Below are 23872 nucleotides of genomic sequence, written 5' to 3'. Positions count from 1 at the left end.
TAGTGGCGTGGTTTGATTTGATAGTGCGTTGTTCAAGGAATGTATATTAGGCTGCTTGCTGGTTAAACGCATTGTTTTGTTCAAGAGATAGGAGGTGGTAAGTCGTGCAGTAGAGTGTCTGATGAGTCTTCAGGGATGGAGAAATTGAGGCTGAAGTGTAGTGTAATCTTCCCTATCAAGATCAGTTTTCTGACAACCTAAGTATCTGCACATTGTCATTTCCCACCACCTTTTACTTCACCGTCCAGGGCGTGGGCTTTTTCAACGACCAATGAGAACCACAATAAACTACGTCTACCCCCGTTAGGGATATGACTACATCGGATTTCGTAGCGTTCGGATGCAGCTTCCACTTGGAAATGCGAACAAAGACGCACACCACCACGAGGTGGTAGGGGCGACCGGGGTCTAATCTTCATTACGTTGGAAGCAACTAGGGTGTACGCTTTAGGGGTACTGGTATCGCCCGTGCGTTTATCCAATTAGAGGGCACTGAGGCACTGCCCGGGGAGCCTCGAGAATGCAAGGCTCGGGTAGGGGCAAACTCGCAGTTGGTGACCGGTGAATCTTGAGGGCAGACCACTGCGAAGGAATCATATCCTAGTATGGCTCACTGGCAGAACTGGCAAACGGATATTGTGGCCAAGTCAAAACGAGCATGTTAAAGCCAGAAGCTAAATATAAATAAAGCTAGCCACACATCAGGCAACTTTCCGCTGTTCATCATATTGTCCCATCTTTATCTTGACTATATCACCAGAAGAGTAATAGAAAACACCCATCCGTGGCCACAGGGTATCACCATGATGGGAATTGACAATAACACCAAAACTCAAGCATATGCGCCTGCTCTAGTTTCGGAGATAGGTTCACAGCCATCGAGCGGAGCCACCACCGAGTATAAACGCCATCCACTGTATTGGCCCAGTGAATGGCTTTGGGAATCAATCAGTTCTATTCTGGCCCTGGGCCTCCTTATCGGCATTGCTATTATCTTCTGGTACATGGACGACAAGCCTCTCTCAGCCTGGCGCGGCCAGGTTTCTCTGAACACGACAATTGCTATCTTGACAACTTCATGCACTGCAGTGTTGATGCACGGGGTTAGCGCTTTTATTGGACAGTCTAAATGGCTTCACTTCAAGGACAGGCCTCGTAAGCTGACTGACTTTGAAGTATATGACGAAGCAAGTCGTGGCCCTTGGGGGGCTATTCAGTTGCTTACCACTGTCAAGTGGAATCTTGCTACTATCGGCGCCTTCATCACAGTCCTGCGGCTTGCCTTCGAGCCATTCACACAACAGGTAGTTTCAATTGAGCAGCGAGACGTCATATCTACCGCAAAAGCCGCAAGCTTTGGATATACACACAGTTACGTCCGGGATACTGATTTTGACCTGTTTAATGCCGGTATTGGTAAGTACCATCAATGTCCCACACAATGAAAACAACAAGTGCAGCTAACATGCTTTTGACTAGAGAGTGTCCGGCAGGATCCTGGTATGGTGTCCGCCATCTTCCAAGGCCTCTATGGCATCAATGTCACAGAGCCTTTCATCTGCCCTGGAGCATGTCGTTGGAAAGAATCATACGTATCACTTGGGTTCAAGGCCAAATGCAGGGATGTCACTCAGGAAACACTGCAGTCAGCCACATGTGGTGAAGACGTTTCCCCGAGGCAATGCAACATGACAACACCAGGTGGACTGCACGTGAGAACTCGTGCTGTAGCTACAGATTCAGCCACAACTTACTACATGAATGCATCGTCACTGCTGAGCACCCGCACAAACTCTGAACTACCGGACACTTTTCCCGAAATTACGCGATTCGCAATCTATAGATCAACCGCGGACAAGAATTTTCGAGTGCACGACGTCAATATCACAGATTGCTCGCTTTACATCACAGCCTATGCATACTCGGATGCCAAGGCCAATGGCAGTGATTTTTTCATTGCAAAGCGGGAGGTTGATTTTGGTGTTCAGAATCCATGGAGTTTCTCAAACGAATCAAGAGAAAACTACTTCGATAACATAAGCACCAGGAAGTCCGAAAGTGGTAACATCCATATTCCTACGCTGGAAATTAGCTATACCACTCTTAGCGCGGTCGAAGTTTTCTTCGAGTCCACGTCAATGGCTAGTGAATGGATTGCAGGGAACTTTATCAATGAGAACATAGGTGTCAGTGCTGCTCTATATGGCGATGTGGACATTAACGACCGGTTCGACAGAATGGCGATGGCCATGACAGACCATCTGCGGTATGGTCCGAATAAACAGACAGCACCTGGAGAGGTTGTTCACCGTGAGCCGTTCGTTTCAATCCGCTGGGAGTATTTTGTTGTTCCTATTGTTGTTGAGGGGCTCGCGATCTTGTTCGCTATCTTGAGTGTTTTCAGCAATCGCCAGAGTCGCCGTGTCCCCCTGTGGAAGTCGTCGGTGCTTGCTGTACTCGCTTGTCAGTATGAGGAGCAGATTGGGCTTCTGAAGACTACGGGCAAGGATACGAACGAGATTGAGGCCGATGCTGAAAAGGCTCAGGCTCAGCTGCAATAATGTCGACTTTGAGGTAATGTACAATTTTATGTCAAAGGTTTTTGTACTAGTAGGCGTAGTACCGCACTGCATCTCGATCAGTACACCCGTATTGTTAGGGTTGGCTTATTGATGATGACCTAGCTACGCCTATATATCTTTCAAATTAAACACTTCTAATGAATTCTCTTTCGAATACCTTTGATTAGGCTTCAACACGGGGCGAATCCGGTTGCAATTTTTCAGTCCGACTCCTGATCATGATTTACTAAATTTCCAGATCAAGAAATTTCATCTGACACTGTGTCACAGTGCTATAGAGAAGATTAGAATTGATTCATTTGTATTATGATTGATATAAACGTATCAAGTGTGTTCCTTTTGGGCCATATAAGATAATCCCTTATCCATATAAGATACTATTATATATATATATATTTCAATTAGTATATTTATGCCACAGGTTATATATATAGATATGCTTAATCTTATAATGAATCAGAAAGCTCATGATTAAAATACATCCAATTCAGCCACAGTTGCACTTTGACCTGCTGCCCATGACCCTTTGACAGTTAGGTTGATATATCTCACCGGATAAACATTTTCAAATCGATTGATTGTAATGTTCGGCTGTCGAATTCGAACCAGTTCAGCTTCCTTGGGCCTGTAAGGTGAAGAAATAGAGACCGCCCCATCAGTTGAAAGGCGAATAAAGTCATTATTTTCAATGACCTTTATTCCCAAGTCGAATGATCGAGGGGGGTTGGGTCCCCAGATGAGATTTACACCGGAGACATTTTGTGGCTGACCAAGGTCGATAATCACTGATGCGACCGTATCTGTTGGCTGCCAATATGTCGAGTTGGAGCCGTCCACCATGGACAACGGGTACATCTGAGAGACAAATTCCGACGTAGATGAAACCGATGTACACGCTGCAAGATTCTTGGATTTGAGGTCCGGCCTTCTGGTGGGAAGTGTGATTGATTGACCCGGTAATAATTCCAATGTCTGATCAGACTTGCCAATTTGGATCAATACTCGCTCATTTGAATCTTCTGCTGACAATCTCCTGCTGATCACGCTATCATTCAAACTTATGGTGACATCCAAAGTTGCGCCCCGCCATTTCAAGCCCTTCACTACCACTCCATGTGGGAGTTGAGGAGGCAAAACAGGGTCGAAATGCAGGTATTCAGAATGCAGTCGCATGCCTGTCAGACCATGCGTAAATATTTGAAGAAAGCCACCAGCTCCGGTGAGGAATGGAAATGCTGGATTAAAGCCGAACGGAAAGGCAGGATTGTCTTCAGACATACTATCCAGTGCTGTTTCACTGAATTGGTAGAATGGTTTGCGGATGTATGGTTCGTAGCTGCGCAGGAGATACGTGTATGCAGCACAGCCCTGGGTTTCGATTTGGGCTTCAGAAATGGCAAACACGGACCACGTCATGGCTGGACCGCCCGGTGTAGTTGTTGCGGAATACTGCAGATGGTTAGCGCAATGATGGACCTTGGATATGGGGTAGCCATGCATAAGAAATATCGTTCTTCGCTTGTTCATGTTGATAACCCAATGGGTAATTAAGAAGAATCACGCTAGCCTGCTTCACAACCCAGTCACCTGGCATTCCCGTAAACCCCAGAGTGATATCTTTTTGATCGTTGAGAGGCATCTCGATGTTTTGTACGATCTGACTCCAGTTCTTGGGAACTGATTGGTTTAGTAAACGAGCTGCTGTGGGAGCCCATTCGCCTAGAAGTTGGGCAATTCCCGCATTGGTAAACGCCCCGTTGTCTTTGAAGTAGGCAAATTCGTCCTGTTGATTAGTGGACGAAAGTGAATTTAGAGGGAATTCCTTACTGGTTCACCAAGCAGAATAGTCTCGTATTTTCCAGTTGTTTGATTCTTCTTCACGTATGCTGCGAACATGTCTGCAACGCCTTTGATCACAGGATACGCCGTCTCGGCCAGCCATGTTAGATTGTTTGACTGTAGAAAATAATTCCACAGGGACTGAGCAATATCGGTATTCAAATGATACTGATAGTCTTTACACATTCCAGTTCCTGTACAGTTTCCAAACCTGCCACTCGTCCACGGATATAATGCACCAGCGTAGCCGTACAATTTAGCATTGTCAATTGCCTGGCCGAGTAGCCGTGACCGATACTTCAGGATTGTGACGGCACTCTGAGGGTGGAGAGCTTGTATGGCTGGATAGATCCAGGTATCAGCATCCCAAAAGACTAAACCGGCATAAGAATCACTAGTCAATCCTCCGACATGAATAGAGTTCGCCAGCTCTATCGTATTGGGCAGATTCGTAAGAATCTGGAACAGCGATGCCCGCGCGGCCCGCTGTAGCTCCACATTCTCGGGGATGATAATGTCACTGTCATTCCATGTTTGATCCCAGGCGTTGGTGTGCTCTCGCAGTAATAGGTTCCATGGGATGCTTCTCGCCTGGAGAGCAGAAGACCTTGCTATCAAACTTGCACTTTGCCCAAACGCGTCGGATGAAGCGATCCCGACGAATTTGTAGATAGTGACCTGGTCTCCCCGCTTGAGGTCTACTTTCCATTGCTGCGCGATCGTGCTAGCGTTCGTCGAAACCCGAGGAGGATTTCCTATCTTTGTCGATATTGGGTCAGGATTTACCCCGTCGAATCGAATGGTAGAAAATATGTGAGCGGTCACGTTGGAAATTCCGTATGGCTTGACACTTGTCCAGATCGAGTCACCTCTATCAAAACCCTTCGACTCAAACTCAGAGCGGACTGCGCCTGCTCCATCCAGAAGATCGGTAACCTGCACGGTGGTGTCATCATGCACGGCGATATCTAGACGTACTAGACCGAGCGTAGCTCTGGTGCGATGCGCAAGAATCGTGTAATTCAAGTGGAAAGCTGTATTACTCGGCGGTTGCCAAGTAACATTGGTTTGCACAATCCCATTCTGCGCCGACATACATTGACGATAACGTCGCACTGTTGATGAATCGACACCTGGACGATAGATATTCCCGTCCGCAGTGGTGAGAAGCAACCCAGTCCAATCGGGAATCCCGCTGATCACAGACTCACCACCGCGACGGAGATTCTCTGGACTGGCAAAATGAGTGGTGTTCTCCTGCAGGTTCCAAAACCCCGACACAGTGCCAAATGTTGCTCGGGGCTGATCAAGGGGCCATGCTGCGAGCTGTCAGGGCGATATTGCGCTGGTCGGTCCGTGGGAGAAACATACAGTTGTTTGTGAAGCTACCATTTTCCCCTCGCTGAACCCAGTATCCCATACCTTCCGAGGGCAGGGTCTGGCCAAAATAGCCATTGGAGACGTATGGGGCTGTTTGGTAGTGATTCGGGAGAAAGGAATCCGTGCAAAGCATCCATTCTGCATCGTCATGGCGTGACTGGCTGCGCGCAGTGATGGGGATGGAGGCTTGGTGTGATAGAGATTCAGCGAACAGCCATCGTCTGTCGTGGAGATCATAGATGATAGCCAATAGAATGATGAGAAATATGGACAACTGCATTGTGACACATGGAGAATAATCCGGAAAGAGGGGGAAGAGGGGGAAGAGGGGAAGAAAGGATGCATTAATAGCCCGAATCCTGCAGCAAGACGCAGGGTACGCAGGGAACGGCACGACTCGAGCCATGATGGAGAATTAGCGGGCTATACTTGAATGAGCTAATTTCGGTCAACAAAAGTACAGCCCTTATAATTATAACACAACTGGGATAGCAAAAACTTTTGAACTCATAATCTAATAAGAGACAGTCACCAAAATTCGACAGAATGATTGCTGAGATCACCCTTTGGGTCCTCTCTGCGTGGGCATTGAAGAGTATTATCTTGTTTGCTTTTCAAAACGGCCTCTTGAAGTTTCTCGAACAAACCCAAAAGAACATGTCCTTTCCAAACGGCGTTCCAATCTGCCTTCATCTGAGTGGTATTGGCTGGTTCGATCAACGATTGAAAAATGTCCTGGGTTTTATATGGCCCTTTGCCGCCGGCCACAGACCCGACTTATCGCTGGTCGGATTAGCCCTTGTTGGGGCCTTTGGGTCTACATGGTTTCTGGTTGTTATGGAGAGCTTGAGAATTGGTAATCAGGGCACATGGGCCTCTCAGTATGGTTTTCCCGCCTTGTTGGTCGTCGCCGAAGCTAATTTGGTAGTATTATGATTCCGGGGATCTTCATATTCGATCACTCTCAAGGCCTCATGATGCCACTTTACTTCTTGTTTCACTTATATTTTGTGCCAGAAGGAGCCTCGCTTATTATTGACTCAATCGATGCTCGGGCGATTATGGCCAGCTTTGTGGTGGGATATCTACTGCCCATCGGTGCTCATGCACTCCCCGCACCATCCATGATAACTGTCGCTCGGAAACAGACTTTGATCGGCTGGTACCAACTGTGGCATATTTATATCTTCGTCTGTCATCTTGCCTTTGCCAAAGTCATTGGGCAGTTTTTCGACCCGGTCAGCACACCTATTTGGTACCATCGCTTCATGTACCTGTTTGCCTTTTCTTTAGCGGCAGTCCCGCATATCTGCGTAGTGTTTCTGAGCACTTTAGCTGCGATTTATCCTGGACTTTTTGCCAAAGATGCGGCTAGGAGAATGCATCCCCGCAATGTGTTCAGTCTGACATCCCCATGGTCAGGAAAGAAAGCACCGTCTATGGATGAAGGCCTGAAGTGGTTGCTGCAGTGGGACGTTTTGATTAGCTCTCTAGCTGTTTTATCTTGGTCACTGACTCTGCTCGTGCGATGTCGAATGATGTTTGACCAGCCTGTTCATTGGGGCTCACTGGTTGCTAAGATCATACTAGCGAGTGTTGTTTCATCTCCGGCGGGAGCGGCAGTTCTTTTGATGTGGGAGCGCGATGAGATGGTTCTCAGTATGGTGTCAGATTGAAAGACGAATAGGTAGTATTAGATCAATCTATTATGCGTAGCACACTGCTATTTCTGATGTAACTTCCCCATTCGCGGACGCAACTCCAATTTGATATCACGGATAGGACCCATTATTCCCAAAGCTCGTGGATTGGGCTTGAATGGCTCCTGGAAAGGTTTGACTCTAAGTTCGAAACGAAGAAGGAATGTGGCAGCAATCAAGAGGGTCTCCTGCTCTGCCAAGAATCTCCCAGAGCAGATACTGGATCCTCCGCCAAATGGCCGCAAACTCGAGTTTTGTCTTTGGTCCCCACCACTAATCCAACGATCGGGGTCAAACTTGGTCGGCTTTTCGAAAATGTCTGGATTATAATGCATTAACTGCACAGGGAGGAAGACCAAACTCCCCTTATGGAGGATGAATCCTTCGAGTTGTTCGTCTTTCTGTAGGACCCGCGCTGAAGCGCTCGTTGATCCGAGCCGGATGGTTTCTTTCCAAAAGCCCTGGACCCAGGGATCCGATTTTAATTTAGTGATGTCGAATTCGAGCATATCACCACTGCAACCTTTTACAACTGCCTCTGCTTTTGATCGAAATTGCTCCATGTATACTGACGACTCGAGAAGATTCATCAAAAAAGTCGTTGCCAACGGGCCTACATTTGTCATCGAACTAAAGTCGCACGGTCAGTTGTGCATTCAAGAGTCCGGAAGATCGCGACAACTCACACCCATAAAAACGACAGATGCGAGCAGGAGCGACCTCGAGGGGTGATTCCATGGTCGCGATGCAATCGTTCCCGCTCCCAGTTGAGCTTCAATCCCCATTCTTCGCACCAGATTTCATGCCCACCGGGCCATTCCTGCACGGCGGTGTCGATCCAGCGATCAAAAGCAAGTAAAATTCTCTCTCGCGCCTGCCATGCTTGCCGATTTAACTGGAATGGGAGGCTGGTGCGTACTCCTGCGTAGAGGGTATCATCTAACAGGCGAAAGTCCTCCGAGAAACCGGGGTAGTCTTTTTGAATGCGTGTTCCAAAAAAAGTGGTCACGGATGTTGCAAACACTAAGCGTCGCATTTCTTCAAAGACGAAGATATTCCTCTTCTCCATGCGAGGTACTTTGACTTTATCATCCACATAGTTAGCAAGATTCACCTTGTAGACTTTCATAATAGAATCCAGATGTTTTCCCGTCAAAAAGCGAATGTATGCATTGTGAATTAGGTCTTGAAATGGCTTGCTCCCATTTTCCGACTTGAACGTCCCCTGGTAAATGTGTGTGTCCTGATTTGGTAGGTCAAGTCCATTTTGCATCATCGATGCTACAATCGGAGAGAAATCAAAGTCTCGCGACCGGCCAAAAATCGTGGATGCGGATTCCACAGAGTCAAAGACGTGGAATTTCGTCCCCATCATAACCAAGCTGAATGGAACACCAGGATATTTTTTACTGAATATATCAGCTTTGTGATCCTGAGCCGTCTTCTCTTTTCATACCGAAGATTTTGCACAAGTCCCCCGGGATCCCTGAAAAACTCAAAAACATGGCCGAAATATGGAATCCAGTACGGTGCAACCGGGGGCTCCTGCAGAGCTGGTGGTGGTTTCCATACTGATAGTGAAAACGCCAACAGCCCAGTAACAAAGACGAGTAGAAGTGCCCCTATTAGAGCTGTGTCAAGGTAAGTTCCCTGCTCTATGAAGTGGAAGAGTTCAGCCAACATTGTCTGTGTACAGCATAGGTCGCTAGTAAGAAACATCAGCTCTGGACTTGACTGACCCGCGGTCAAGTGGCTGTGTTGACCACTATTTCATAATTTCAGTCCGCATACATTCATAGAGGGGACCCATAATTTCTGCTTATCGGGTTACACCTGGTTGATTGAAGAATCAATTTTGGATGGATTGCATACCCTGAAGGCCAAGAGTATCGTGGCATAGTTTCACTGGCTGCAATTTCCGAGCTCCATGATTGTTAAATTGAAGTTGACGTTGGATGTCTCAGACGGTCAGTATTCTACTGGATTATATGAAATGCTCCACTGTCTACATTCGGGTTTGCACCGTGCTACACAAATGATGCATTGCCTTCGCTTGTACGCAATCACCACCACCACGCATATACACTCATTTATATCTCTTGTTGAAGGTGACTTCCAGACAGATCACCAGATAATTCACCATGAAGATTCTGTGTCTCCACGGAAGGGGCTCCAACAATGATGTAAGTTGTGTGTCTCGACCTCCATGTAGAGTTCAGCTAACAACGCCGGATTGGTTATACTAGATCTTTCAACTTCAAACGGGTAGGTCAGTTTCTCGAGTGAATTTGATCGAGCTAACTCTCTCCAAAGCTGCTTTCAGATCAGAATTGAATGATTTTGCCTTTGAATATGTCCAAGGGACCGTGCCACACACTGAAGGTTCGCGGGGAAACGTGAAGCGGGGATCCATGCAGCGAACTAATTCGTTAACCACGCGATAGGCAATTGGTCTCTGTATACAGCGGCATTTCCAGATACACCACTGTACGGGTACTATAACCCTTTGCAGCCGGCTTCGGTTACCCAAGCGGAGGACGATTTGCTTCAATTGATCGAGCAAGAAGGTCCTTTTGACGGCGTCTTGGCCTACTCCGGTGGAACCGCGCTGGCCGCTCAGATTATCATCCGAGACAGTCAGAAAAATGCTTTCAGTTTGCCCGATGAACGACCGTTCCGATTTGCTATCTTCATCAATGGAGTCACCCCCTTGAAAGTTATCCCTGCTCAAGAAGTCAAGGGCGAATCTTTAGACCAGTCTAACGATTCTTCACTGGCGATGGAAGAGGTATCAAATCTGTTATTGAGGGATTCGGCTACCAGGGTGCGCAAGAAGCGGTCCGAGTACGACACCTATGATCCCGCCGCCATTAAACAGGATATTGCTTCGCTGGAATCCCGAGTCACTCTTGATGGCCGACCGTGTTTATCAAACGGAATAGAGGCAATCACTAGATACCATGCGGATCTGGATGGTGTTCTCATTGATATCCCCACTCTCCATGTCCGCTGCTTGGAGGAGGTAGATGAAGACCATGGTTTAAATCTTACCAAGTTGTGCGAGTCCGAATTGGTCACGGAATACTTCCACAAAAATGGTGAAGATTTTCCTCGCGGCCATACAGAGATGAAGAGGATCGCACAGTTGATTCGGGGAACAGCAGAACGGGCATAGACGATGCTACTACTAAGTGAGGAGTCAATCCTTCGAACCAACTGGGATGTCTATTCGGGCATTAGTAGCCAATCAGATTTTTGACGCAAATTACCACCATGCTTACTTGTATCATGACTCGAGTGTTGGTGATATTGTGTAATCCGTCTTGATTCTTATTTTCAACGATTATTATTCTCTCAAATGTCGTATTGCGGAGCTCCATCGGAGAGGCGCGCTACTCCAAAACTCCGATCCCTTGTCTTTATCTGGATGCACTAGTCATACGTGTTGCTAAAGGTGGATAACATCGCCAGCCATCCAAATAGGTAGCGCGCGCGGGCTTTGAGTATTTAAGTGGTTAATCCACCTTGAATGGGTAAATGTCGACGATTTTCTTTTTCAATAACATATCATTGCAACCTGACAACAATTTCAACATGGGCTCCATCGATACTAAAGATGGGTATGACACCCCGCCACTCAACATGGAACCTCTTGCAGTCGTTGGCATGGCCTTTCGAGGCCCTCAAGAGGCGACAGACACTGAAAGATTATGGGACTTTCTTCTCAGAGCCCGACAAGCAATGGCGCCGTTTCCCTCTGAAAGAATGAACGCAGATGCTTTCTGGCATCCTGACCCAGAGCACGGTGGCACGGTATGTGTATCAAGTGCTAAGAACGCGGGTGCCATTCTATACTGAATGACCTTTAGTTCCATAATGTCGGGGGTAACTTCCTGGAGGAAGACCCAGCATGCTTTGATTACACCTTCTTCAATGTCATCAAGACAGAGCTCTTGACGCTGGACCCGCAACAACGACTTGTCATGGAAAACGTCTACCATGCTCTCGAAAATGGTATACTTCTGTGTCCATGATGTATAATTACAGGAAATGCTTACGTTAGTAGCTGGCCTTCCGATGGAGAAGATAGTTGGGTCTAGGACCGGAGTCTATGTGACTGGATTTAATCACGACCATCTTGCAGTTTTGAATGCGGACTTGGAGAGCGCTCTCAAATATAAGGTCACAGGAGTGTCGAACTCGATTATTTCCAACAGAGTGAGCTGGTTCTTTGACTTCAAAGGTCCTAGTTTGACAGTCGATACTGCGTGCTCCAGTAGCATGGTTGCATTGCACCTGGCAGCACAAAGTCTGCGGAGCTCCGAGAGTGATATAGTATGACTCGACCGACCCCCGTATTTGTTTGATATGTCTCGATTAACAGTACCAGGCAATTGTCAGTGGTGTAAATATCATGGAGTACCCTGCAGACATCATCGCAGAGAGTCATCATGGTTTTCTCAGTGCTGACGCCAAGTGCTTCAGTTTTGACCACAGAGCCAACGGATACTCCCGTGGTGAAGGTGTTGCGAGTATTATCGTCAAACGACTCTCTTCTGCTCTGCGAGATGGCGATACTGTCCGTGCTGTTATCAGAAACACGGGCGTCAATCAAGATGGTCGCACACCAGGTATTACCAACCCTAGCGCTGTGGCACAAGAAGCCTTGATCCGTCATGTCTACCGGGAGGCTGGCCTCAACCCGAAGGACACGGCCTTCGTCGAGGCACACGGCACTGGGACCGCGGCTGGTGATCCTGTGGAGGCCAGTGCAATCGCTAAAGTGTTTGGCTCGTCCCAGGAAGATGCAGTTTACATAGGAGCACTCAAATCTAATGTCGGGCATTTGGAAGGTGGCTCCGGAGTTGCGGCGGTCATCAAAGCGATATATATATTGGAGAATGCTATGATCCCCCCGAACCAGAACTTTGAGAAGATCAACCCTCGCATCCCAGTGGGAAAATGGAACATTAAATTCCCCCTGCAGCCCATTGGTTGGCCTCGAAAATCAGGACTTCGTCGAATTTCAGTCAACTCGTTTGGTGTCGGAGGAACAAACGCTCATTGTGTTATGGACGATGCCTACCACTTTCTTCAGGATACCCGACTAACCGGCAACCATAACTCTACTGCCGTTATCCCATCGCAGCAAGAAATTGATCGACTAATCAGCGCAGCTCACGCACGGTATCAGGGTTTGGCAAGCGACCTATCGTCCCACGACAGCAGGACCTCCACCAGTGATGGCCTCTCGGAGTTTGAATTGATTGGCCCGAATGAAAAGGAATCTGACAGCAAGGGCAACGCTCTCTTATATTCACTCTCTGCATTTGATGAGGAAGGAATCGACCGCGTTGCTGCAGATATACGCAGCTATCTGATTCAAAAAAGACGGAGTGAGGCCGATGGGAAAACAACTGACAACCTCAGTGGCTTGGCATACACGCTGTCCAATAAGAGATCGGTTCTACCATGGAAGAGCTTCGTGGTCGCTGACTCCTGGGGAGAGCTCGTGAAAAGACTCTCGGATGGAATATCGAAGCCTCTTCGTTCACGCAATACTCCTCTGGTCGCATTCGCGTTTACTGGTCAAGGTGCACAACACTTTGCCATGGGACGGGAGCTGTTGATTTATCCCACCTTTCGGAAGTCATTGGAAGATGCGACGGAATATATGAAGTCGCTGGGAAGTCCATGGTCTCTTCTTGGTAGGTGATGATCCTTTGCTCGATGATTCCATGACAGGTGACTCTATACTGACTTATCAAAGATGAGCTTCTCAAAGATAAGGAAGCTTCTCGAGTGCATTCGCCGGAGATCGCTCATCCCTCGTGTGTTGCTGTACAGGTGGCCGTTGTTGATCTCCTCGCCAGCTGGGCCATTTTTCCAACACGAGTGATAGGACACTCATCGGGTGAGATTCCAGCCGCTTACGCAGCCGGCAAATTGTCTCGGGAGGCAGCTTGGAAAGTAGCATATTACCGTGGAGAAGTTTCTGCCAAGCAACTCTCTGCTAAAGGGGCAATGCTAGCGGTCGGGTTGAATGAAGAGAAGCTTCAGCCTTATCTAACGAGAGTGCGCAACGGACGCACAGGTGAGCTAGTCATCGCATGCTACAACAGCCCCAATAGCCAAACTGTCTCCGGAGATGAGGGGCTAGTGGATAGCCTCATGGCAGACCTGGTTGCAGATGGCCACTTCGCCCGAAAACTTCGCGTGCAAAATGCATACCATTCCTCTCATATGAAAGAAGTGGCGGAAGACTACCTTGACTGTTTGGGTAGTTTGACTAATCCACCCCAAAATCCACCGCATGAAACCCACATGTTCTCATCTCTAACCGGAAAGAGAGTAGAGGCCACTAGTTTGGACGCACAGTATTGGGTAGACAACCTTGTGTCGCCTGTTCGATTTACTGACGGCCTTGCTGGTTTATGTTTGGACCCCATTTCACACGGCCAGGGGTCTCTCAAAGTGAACTCCAAAGTGGATAAGGTCTTCGTCGATCAGATCGTCGAAATTGGCCCTCACAGCGCCTTGCAAGGTCCAATCAAGGAGATCATCGCTGCCAATAGCGTGAAGTCTCCCGTTGAATATTTGCCCATTCTAAATCGGAACAATCCTAGTATTGAGGTTCTTCTAGGGTCCATCGGGAAGCTGTACACCCGGGGCTGTCAGATTGATATTGATATTGTCAACCGGGCAGCTCGACCGACGGAGAAGGCCCATCCCATGATGCTAACGGACCTGCCACCCTATCGTTTCAATCATTCCGATAAAACCTTGTACATAAGCCGACTGGCCAAAAACATCCGTTTCAGAACGGCTCCTCGTCATGATCTTCTTGGTGCCCCGGTTCCTGATTGGAATCCCCAGAATCCTAAGTGGAGGAACTTTTTCAGGCTCGATGAGCTTCCTTGGCTGCGGGACCACGTGGTAGGTTGAACCAGATTCAAGATTTAATCACTCGCCGAGGTAAATTCTGACTTATACATGCACTAGGTCACCGATAATTTTGTGTACCCTGGAGTAGGGTATCTTATCATGGCCATCGAAGCAGTGAAACAACTGGCCGAGTCAGGGTCACAGATCCTTCGCTTCAGGTTTAAGAACGTGGCCATCAAAAAAGCTTTGATTATCCCAGATAGTAAAGATGGCATTGAGACGACCATTTCCCTAACTCGGATGGACGAGACGAGCCTGTGGGGGTCGTCTGTATGGAGGCGGTTCGAAATTCTGTCGTACAACCCCGGTGGTGACGACTGGATAGAACACTGCACGGGATATATCTCGGTTGAATTGGAGAACAAAAAAGGACTACTGGATGGTGACCGAGAAGCCAAAGAAGAAGCAGCAGACTGGCAGGCCCTGTGGAATGAAGCTTCACAGTCATGCCAGGTCCCCATGGATTTCAAAAAGACCTACGACAATCTACAAACAGCTGGTCTCGCCTTCGGGCCACTTTTCCGAAATGCATCGAATGTCAAGACAGGGAACCATAACGAAGGAATTGTTACAGGAACAGTAACTGTCCCCGATATCAGCCAGGTGATGCCGAAGAACTATTTGCACCCGCACCTCATTCATCCCGCCACTATGGACAGCATGATTCATCTCCTGATCGGTGCCGTTGTAGATGTGACCAACAATAAGGGCACTCTGGAGAAGCCGGCCGTGCCGACATTTATTCGGGAGGTCACAATATCTGCGGATATCGATTCGACCCCAGGAACTACATTCTATGGCCGTGGGAAAGCGGGCTTGATCGCATACGAGAAGTTTGAGTGTGATGTCAAAGTTTGGAACGGAAAGACCAATCAAGGATGCATCTCAATTGATGGTCTCCGTTTGACTCCACTAGACTCTGGCGATAATACGTCAACGCAAGTCCGAAAATTATGTCACAGCTTGGTCTGGCAGCCCGATGTCAACTTCTTAGACACCGAATCGTTCTTGAACCTGGTTGAGGTTCCTAACTCGGATGACGAGTTGGATCGCTTTTGGAACAGTAGACATCAAGCAGCAGTTTTGTTGATGGTGACAGACGCACTCAAGGAGCTAAAGGACTTTCCCAAAGATTCACTCGAAGGCCACTTCCGTCGCTACTATGACTGGTTGGAATACCAGGCGGGGGAACTGCACGCTAATCGGATCAACGGCCTGCCTCTTACCTTGTGGGAACGAATGGATCGTAACCCACGGCTGAAGAGTGAGCTCTACCGGTCAGTGGAAGAGCACAATGCCGAGGGCGCGCTGGCTGTCCGCATGGGGACGAACATCGTTCCCGTATTGAAGAAAGAGGTCGACCCTCTGGAGCTCATGTTCGGAGACAAAGGGAATATCATGGATCAGGTCTACGACTATCTGGCGACTCTCGGAGACCTTCCCTGCCAGCTAGAACAGTATCTTGGATTTCTGGGCCATACTTCTTCCGAGCTTCGAATCTTGGAAATCGGAGCTGGCACCGGAAGTTCAACCGCTGTGCTTTTGGAGGCATTGAGCCCTCGGTCAGAAGGTAGCAGCAGTACTGACTCTCGCATTGCACATTACTGCTACACTGATGTCTCCGCCAGTTTCTTCACCAAAGCAAAGGACCGGTTCAGTTTGTGGAATGATGTCCTAGACTTCCAAACGTTGAACATCGAATCAAACCCTTCTACACAAAACATCGAAGTTGGCACGTACGATATTGTGGTTGCTGGCAACGTACTTCACGCCACATCAAATCTCAAAGAGACGCTGAAGAATGTCCGTGCCTTGCTAAGGCCTGGTGGCAGATTGGTCTTGCAAGAAGGAACAAGGCAAGATAGGCTCGGACCAGCACTGTCTTTCGGGCAGATCTCTGGATGGTGGCTGGGCGTTGAAGAAAGCCGCAAGTGGTCTCCGTTCGTGCCGCCATGCGAGTGGGAGAAACACCTGCGTAATGCTGGATTCTCCGGCATAGATATAAACATGCCCCAGTCCCGAAGCCTTGAGTACTCAAACCAGTCAGTCTTTATATGCTCTGCAGTGGCTGAGAAGAGTGACCATGGCGATAAGCACAAGCGAGTGAAGATTATCTCACTGTCCGCACCATCCGAAACTCCACTCGCGTCAGCTATGAAGGCTCAACTGCACACGAATTTGGGCCTGACAGATATCCAAGTGGTGCATCCTCTCAATCTCAAAGATGCGGACCTCACAGATTGTATTTGTATCGCCGTTGTGGAGCTCGAACGCCCTGTTCTATATGAAGCTCTGGAAGAGGAGTATTTGAATATCCGCCATCTTGTCGCGACGTGTGGAGATCTGCTCTGGGTGACTGGGGATCCAGACAAGCAGCCAGAGGCTGGGCTCATTATTGGTCTGTTGAGAACCGTGAGATGGGAGAGAGATATTGAAGACGCGAACTTGATCCCGTTTGCGATTCTTGACATGCTTGACCCCAACGAGCAAGCCTGTGTCATCGGGAAACTTTTCGAGCATCAATTCTGGTCGACATATACATCCGAACGAGACAGGAACTCCGAGTATCAGTTCCGCCGTGGGATATTCTATACCAACCGACTCGTCGATCATACCAAAGCCAATGGATTCTTAAGCGCTCAGTTCTCGAAGCCTGCACCTCAACTGAAGCGGCTCGGTGATGCTGTCCATCCAATCAAGCTCAGCATAGCTACGCCCGGCTTGTTGAGCAAGCTGCAGTGGGTTACAGATAAAGCCCAGAGCATGCCTATTGAAAATACCCAGGTCGAGGTCAACATCCGAGCTGTTGGGTTGAATTTCCGTGATGTGATGATTGCAATGGGAGAGCACATGGCTTACAGTCTCGGCAGTGAAGGCTCTGGCATTGTGACTCGTGTGGGTCCCGGCGTGCGCGAATTCCAGCCAGGAGACCGTGTTGTTTACATGGGCGGTTTGGCTTCGACTGGATGCTTGCATACCTTCGGTCGTGTCGATCAAAATATCCTGGTTAAAGTGCCCGATGAGGTGCCGCTCGAAGAAGCTGCTGGTCTGCCTGTTGTTTTTGCAACAGCCATCTATGGTCTTGATGATGTTGCTCGTCTGCAGAAGGGAGAGACCATCCTTATCCATGCTGGTGCGGGAGGCGTGGGCCAAGCCGCCATACAATATGCTCAGCTCGTTGGGGCTGAAATCTTTGCGACAGTCTCCAGTCCACAAAAACGGGAAATCTTGGTTGAAAAGTATGGAATTCCCGAAGATCATATCTTTTCCAGCAGAGATCTCAGCTTTGCTCCCGGTGTCATGCGGCATACCAAGGGCAGAGGTGTCGATGTGATTTTAAATTCATTGTCAGATGAAGCTCTCCGTCGCTCGTGGGATTGCATTGCACCATTTGGTCGTTTCATCGAGATTGGAAAGAAGGATGCTCAGGCCTATGGTAAGGTAGAATTGACGCCGTTCCTTCGGAATGTTACCATGGCCAGTGTGGAATTGCCCACTATGATCAAGTACCGACCGGACCTGGTAAAAAGACTCACCCAGGATATTATCCGTCTGTATGCGGAGGGCAAGATTCGCGATGCAACGCCGACCACGTTCATGAATTACTCACAAATAGAAGAGGGTTTCCGATTACTACAGGCTGGTAAGAGTTTGGGCAAAATTATCTTTGTTCCCCATGACGATGACCTTGTGCCCCTAATTCCTGAGCCGACACCGCCTCTGCAATTCACATCCAACGCCTCCTACGTTCTAGCAGGAGGATTAGGTGGTATCGGGAGGAGCTTTGCCTTGTGGATGGCCTCCCGCGGAGCCCGGAGTCTCATATTCCTTTCACGATCTGGCAAGATTACGGAGCCAGTTCAGAAGACACTTGACCAGTTGGAAGTCAATGGTTGTACAGTCAAAATTTTCAAATGCGATGTTTCTGACAACGAACGGATGAAAGCCGTGGTGAAGGAATGCGAGACATCAATGCCACCCATCAAGGGATGCATTCAATGTTCGATGGTTCTCAAGGTAAGACTAGAAAAGATCCACAAGAAGACTTATATCACTAATGATCGTGATAGGACGGAATGTTCGAAAATATGTCGTACGGCGACTGGAACGGGGCAGTCAAGCCCAAGGCTCAAGGATCTTGGAACCTTCACGAGCTTTTGCCTGAAGACATGGACTTCTTTGTCCTCCTTTCTTCTGCCACTGGTATTATTGGTAATCGTAGTCAGGCAAACTATGCTGCTGGAAATACTTACGAAGATGCCCTGGCAAGATACCGTGTTTCTCAAGGCAAGCCTGCCACCAGTATTGATCTTGGAAGTGTCTTGTCGGTCGGCTTTGTGGCTGAAAACGAACAATACGCGCGCCACACCACAGCTATCCTAGAGGTTCTCCGTGAAGACGAGATCCATGGCATGCTTGAATTTGCGATCTGTTCGCAAATGGACGCGAGTCATACTCCGGAAGGGGCGCAGCTGGTGACTGGTTTGTCCACCGGGGCAGCTTATCGTCAGCGCGGCATTCCACCCCCAACATACATCAGCTACCCCATGTTCCGTCACCTTCAGAGCAGCTCGGATTCTCGCAGCGCAGGCTCAGATGAAGATCCTACGCAAATGGTTCAAGGGCTCCTCGCCGCTGCAGCTACGCTAGAGGATGCTGCCGATGTGGTTTCAACTGGAATTCGCAACAAATTGTCTGCGTTGTTGTCTATTCCCGCAGCCCACATCGAGCCAACCAAGTCTATCAGTTCAAACGGTGTCGATTCGCTGGTGGCAATGGAATTCAGGACTTGGCTATCAAAGTGCTTGGGGGCTGATATTCCTCTTCTGGAGATAACCGGGTCGAATAGCGTCATTGTACTTAGTACAAAGGTCGCCCGAGTCAGCCGGTATGCGCAATTCTCAACCAGAACAGCGCCGGAGGAGAGTCAGTAAAGTTCCGCTGGGGCAGCAGACGTTTTACAAAGACCTGCCCACGCATAGAGGGGACATTTAGACCCTGGAGGGCTTAGTACGTCATGTTGCAATGGCAACATTGAATACTATTGATGACATGGCCGCTGAAAGAATTATTCTCACCTCGACATGGTAGTAGTAGTAGTAGTAGTAGTAGTAGTAGTAGTCTACTATTCGTCATTATCCTGCCCTGGCTTGCCTGGCCAATCGGCCGTAGTGGTACGGGCTCGGGCAACATACTACCAATTGGGCCAAAAGGTCACATTGACCAGACCGCTATTATTATGACCCTGGTCAGTCCGAATCCCGTATAGACCTAGGCACAATACCAGAATGGCATACACTTAGCAGCTAAATATCAGCCAACTAAAATCTGTAGTGACAGTTTCTGCAAATATGAAACACCTGTTGTATTTAGCTGAGGTTTGGAACTTTACCCCTAGTAAAAAAGATTACTAGCTTTCAACTTCCCTAAGCGCCTTTTATATAGTGGTGCACTTGGTTAGGTGTTTTCCCGCCCCTAAGAGCGCCGCTCCCCACCCTCCACTATGCACCCACGGAGATTGTCGGCCGTCTCCCGCGATGAAAGCAGGGGCAGGCATGGGAAACAAAGAAAAGTAAAAGTAGAAGAGAAGAGACCGCCCGCCTTAGTCTCACCACTTTTCCTGTCTCTTCCTGTTCATCGTCCTGTTCATCGTCCTGTTCATCGCCGTCGTCAGGATGATATCCCCTGCTACAAACCCCGAGATGATCCACGTTGTCAGCAAGGCTGACAACCGCCAGCACGCTGTGGTGAACCTTTGATCTCCAGACCACAGCCTATCCTATGAGGGTTGTTCTAATGCGTGCAGACTGGAATTAGGGTCAAATCTTTTAGTATAGGAAATAAGATTTAACTTTTTATAACTAGAATTAATTAAAAGACTTCCTAATAAGTGGGTGTAACAGAACTAGAGTGGGCAACAGCCAGGTCAGGCCAGGTTAAGGACCCTCACCTTAACCTGACTACTGGTACACAGTCAGGTTAGACCCTCTATTTATACCTGACCATGGTATAAAAAAATAGTAATAATTAATTATTTTAACTGTTCTTGGTGCCAAGATACTTATATCTAGGCCTCAAAACAATCTGTTCTGATCCAGATCTAGATCCACCCTAATCTGTCTTCAGGGCAGATCTGGATCCTAATCTTGGATTCACAGGGTAATTCTATAAATTATTAATCTGTCTTATCTAGGATAAATTAATTTACTAGATTAATAAATAAGATTAATATCCAGGATTCTATATTATATATATTTTATTAATTTTATACTATATTTTATTAATATTTAATTTATAGCTTTCTAGTAACTTTAATAAAGTCTTTATTATATACTTTTTAAAATAATTTAGGAAACTCTTTTCTAATCTATTCTAATAAAAATAAATAAACTAATAAATAACTAATTTTCTTGATTACTTATAGCTAAGAGTTTATATATTTTTATTTATTATTATCTTACTTTAAGTATTTTAGTACCTGTCTTAATATATATCTTTAAAAAAAGTCTTTATTTTATAAATTTATATTATTAGATAATAAAATCTTCTCTTTATTCTTATTATTAAGATTAATTAGGGATTTATCTTAAATATCTTAAATAAGTCTTTTCTTAAATATAATCTTACTTAAGACCTAAGATTATAATAATTAAGAATTAAGTAATAAATCTTTTTTAATATTATTAATTAGATTAAATATATCCTCTCTTATTTTATTAGTTTTTTTATTCTTTTTTATTACTTATACCTCTTATATTATAAGATACTTTTTTATTAAAATATAATATTTATTTTTAATATTAAATCTTAATATATATAAGTATATTATAAGATCTTAGATTATTATTAATTTAAGAGACTTTATATAATAATAATAAATATTATAAGTAATATTAAAAAGTTATTTAATATTAGAATTAATTATTAAAATAAAAAGAATATTTGTAAGCGGCTAGGCCGATGTTGGAAGGATTGGGAGTAGACATTGTTTAGGCGGCTAGTCCCCTACTTGTCGACGGATGTCTCTACAAAGACAGGAGGAACCTTTCACGCGAAGGTAGGGATAATATAATTTAAAATAAATTGCTTGGGTCTTTTCCTAGTAATTCCTATAGTCTATTATACTTTAGTAGGTACCTATTAGTTAGATATTAGTCTACTAGCTACTCACTAGGTTCCTATATCTATTTATTAGAAAGACATTTAATCTATATTCTTAATTATAATAATTATCTCTCTCCTTTCAAGTATCTTAACCATGAGATAGTAGTATTCTATAATTAGTCTAATTAGAATTTAAGTAATTAATAGTCATGGACTCTATATATCTTAATTAGGTAAGTTAAAATAATAATAGTAGATAATATAATAAATAGTCTTAAGTTTTATTATTACCTCTTAGGATAATAAATAGACTAAATAATAAATAAGTCTTAAGACATAATATAAAAACTAGTAATCTTATTTTATTTACTTATAAAATTCTTTTCCTCTTTTTAATCCTTCCTGTTCATGATTTTTATATATATATAATATTTACCTGCTAGTTTGCTAGTAAATTTATGTCTAATCTATATTATTATCTCTAGATAATATTAAAATTATTATAAGTTCTAAGTACAAAGTATTTATAGGAGCTGGCCTCTTATTAAATACTAGAATAAGCTATTATTATTTCTCTAGTAATTAGATAATATATTCACAAGATAATAATATCTAGAGTAATAAGAAACATGCTCTTAGTAATAACTAGTTAGAGCTTATAACTAAGATTATAAAGGTAATTTATTTTATTTCTTATTACTTATTATTTTATCTACTAACACCTATTATTCCTATAAACTATATATAATTATTATATTAGTATTAAGTCCCTGCTGGCTAGTCTAGCTGTACTTATCTTAGTAAAGAATAAGAAAGAGAGAAAGAAAGAGAAAGTAGTCCCTGTCCCTGTGTCCTTGTCCCCATGTGTCTCCCTAGCCTCTTGCTATATAGACACTAGGGTCTAGATAATAGCCCCTCCTGGCCAGGTTAATATTAGGGTATAAGTAATAGTAATTACTAGCTCTCCCCCTGGTTCTCATGCAGGCATTAGCTTTACTTAATATCTGTGTTATACTAAGAGAATTAGAATAAAGGAGCCATGTAGCTATCTATATAGTTTTATTAAGTATAAATATTATTAATACCAGGGCAAGAAGTGCTTGCTAGTACTAGTTCTCTTTTATTTTATAATAAACATAATTTTAGTCCTGCTGGCTAATATGCAGGTAATTATAATAATAGTCTTTATTAAATAGATAAAGATATTTTACTACTAGCTCTTCTTCTTACTAGCTAATTAATAAGTAGTAATCTTTTTATTACTTAATTATAATATTTTTTATTTAGTAAATATAATACTTGAGATATCAGGTTACTACTCTTATATTAATAAAGAAAAGAAGATTTAGCTAGTAATAGATAATAAGAGAATTATTAAGATTAATAATAGTAATAATAATAATAAGTAAATAATTTAGTTTTAATTAAACTTGTTCTAGCTTTAATTTAATAGTAATTTTTCTTATATAATTTTTAATATTTCTTTAGTAAAACTCCTCCCTGCTAGAAAGAAGAAAGAATAAAGTTATTAAATTATTTTATATACTATATAAAGGAGAAAAACTCTTTATAAGGAAAAATTCCTATTTAACTTATTATATTTAATATTAATAGGATTTTATAAGGGAAATACTTATATCTAGATATTATTATAATACTTTTAAAGTATTTTTAAGATTCTCTTTTAATTATTATGAATTTTTGTAATCTGGGAATCCCTTTTACTTAATTAGATATTATATCTTTTTATAATATTTTTTATTAGCTAGGACTATTTCTACTTCTTATTCTTCTTAGCTATTAATTATAATAAGCTAGGGATTTACTAGCTTCTTGCCAGGTCCTTATAAGTATTAAGATTTAAGTAGATTAATATAAAAGATAAGATAAATATTATTATAAATCTTAAAAAGTTATAATTAGTATGCCTGCTTATTAATTATTCTAATAATTTTAAAAAGTCCTAGATAGTAGTTATCTAGTTTTTAGCTAGGTTACTAGATATAAATATTCTTTATAAATAACAGGACTTTATCCCTAATCTTAAAGATTATTAGAGTATAATACTTATTATAGCTTCTTACTTATATTTTATAAGCTTTTTATAATTATTTCTTAAGTTCTATATAAGTCTTGTAAATTTTTTATATTTATTCTTTAATACTTTATAGCAGAGTATTATTCATTAGTTTATTATCTTATAATAACTCTAGGTTATAATTATAATATATATAGAATAAAGACTTCCTAGTAGATATATATATATAATTATTATATATAAAGCTAGTAATAAATAAGGAGATTAGGGTCATTAGGGTATTA

General features: G+C 44.6%; 6 protein-coding genes across 6 annotated transcripts; 4 read left to right on the top strand and 2 right to left on the bottom strand.

Annotated features, from left to right (window-relative positions):
- Positions 1–803: 803 nt before the first annotated feature.
- On the top strand, positions 804–2634 carry P168DRAFT_261222 (DUF3176 domain-containing protein; the record flags this gene model as incomplete). The annotated part of the gene is made up of 2 exons (XM_024834694.1): positions 804–1416; positions 1480–2634. 2 exons carry the CDS (start codon positions 804–806, stop codon positions 2559–2561), a joined length of 1695 nt encoding a protein of 564 aa, XP_024688432.1. The 3' UTR covers positions 2562–2634.
- A 419-nt stretch (positions 2635–3053) lies between these two features.
- P168DRAFT_313774 (glycoside hydrolase family 65 protein) lies at positions 3054–5934 on the bottom strand (the record flags this gene model as incomplete). The annotated part of the gene is made up of 4 exons (XM_024839703.1): positions 3054–4031; positions 4144–4365; positions 4410–5740; positions 5793–5934. 4 exons carry the CDS (start codon positions 5932–5934, stop codon positions 3054–3056), a joined length of 2673 nt encoding a protein of 890 aa, XP_024688431.1.
- A 449-nt stretch (positions 5935–6383) lies between these two features.
- Positions 6384–7459, top strand: P168DRAFT_210073 (uncharacterized protein; the record flags this gene model as incomplete). Its single annotated transcript, XM_024833047.1, has 2 exons — positions 6384–6682; positions 6730–7459. Coding segments are annotated over 2 exons (1029 nt in total), but the record flags the coding sequence as incomplete, so codon positions are not given.
- A 122-nt stretch (positions 7460–7581) lies between these two features.
- P168DRAFT_218071 (cytochrome P450) lies at positions 7582–9046 on the bottom strand (the record flags this gene model as incomplete). Its single annotated transcript, XM_024833091.1, has 3 exons — positions 7582–8131; positions 8188–8910; positions 8958–9046. Coding segments are annotated over 3 exons (1362 nt in total), but the record flags the coding sequence as incomplete, so codon positions are not given.
- A 596-nt stretch (positions 9047–9642) lies between these two features.
- P168DRAFT_322814 (uncharacterized protein) lies at positions 9643–10676 on the top strand (the record flags this gene model as incomplete). Its single annotated transcript, XM_024840609.1, has 4 exons — positions 9643–9684; positions 9748–9766; positions 9815–9883; positions 9946–10676. 4 exons carry the CDS (start codon positions 9643–9645, stop codon positions 10674–10676), a joined length of 861 nt encoding a protein of 286 aa, XP_024688428.1.
- A 419-nt stretch (positions 10677–11095) lies between these two features.
- On the top strand, positions 11096–19399 carry P168DRAFT_330855 (type I polyketide synthase; the record flags this gene model as incomplete). The annotated part of the gene is made up of 7 exons (XM_024841633.1): positions 11096–11314; positions 11371–11515; positions 11568–11836; positions 11892–13209; positions 13272–14437; positions 14504–18463; positions 18517–19399. 7 exons carry the CDS (start codon positions 11096–11098, stop codon positions 19378–19380), a joined length of 7941 nt encoding a protein of 2646 aa, XP_024688427.1. The 3' UTR covers positions 19381–19399.
- Between the last annotated feature and the right edge of the window lie 4473 nt (positions 19400–23872).

Source organism: Aspergillus campestris (assembly GCF_002847485.1).
Source record: "Aspergillus campestris IBT 28561 chromosome Unknown P168scaffold_21, whole genome shotgun sequence".
NCBI lineage: Eukaryota > Fungi > Ascomycota > Eurotiomycetes > Eurotiales > Aspergillaceae > Aspergillus > Aspergillus campestris.
This window is presented reverse-complemented; position numbering and strand designations above follow the sequence as displayed.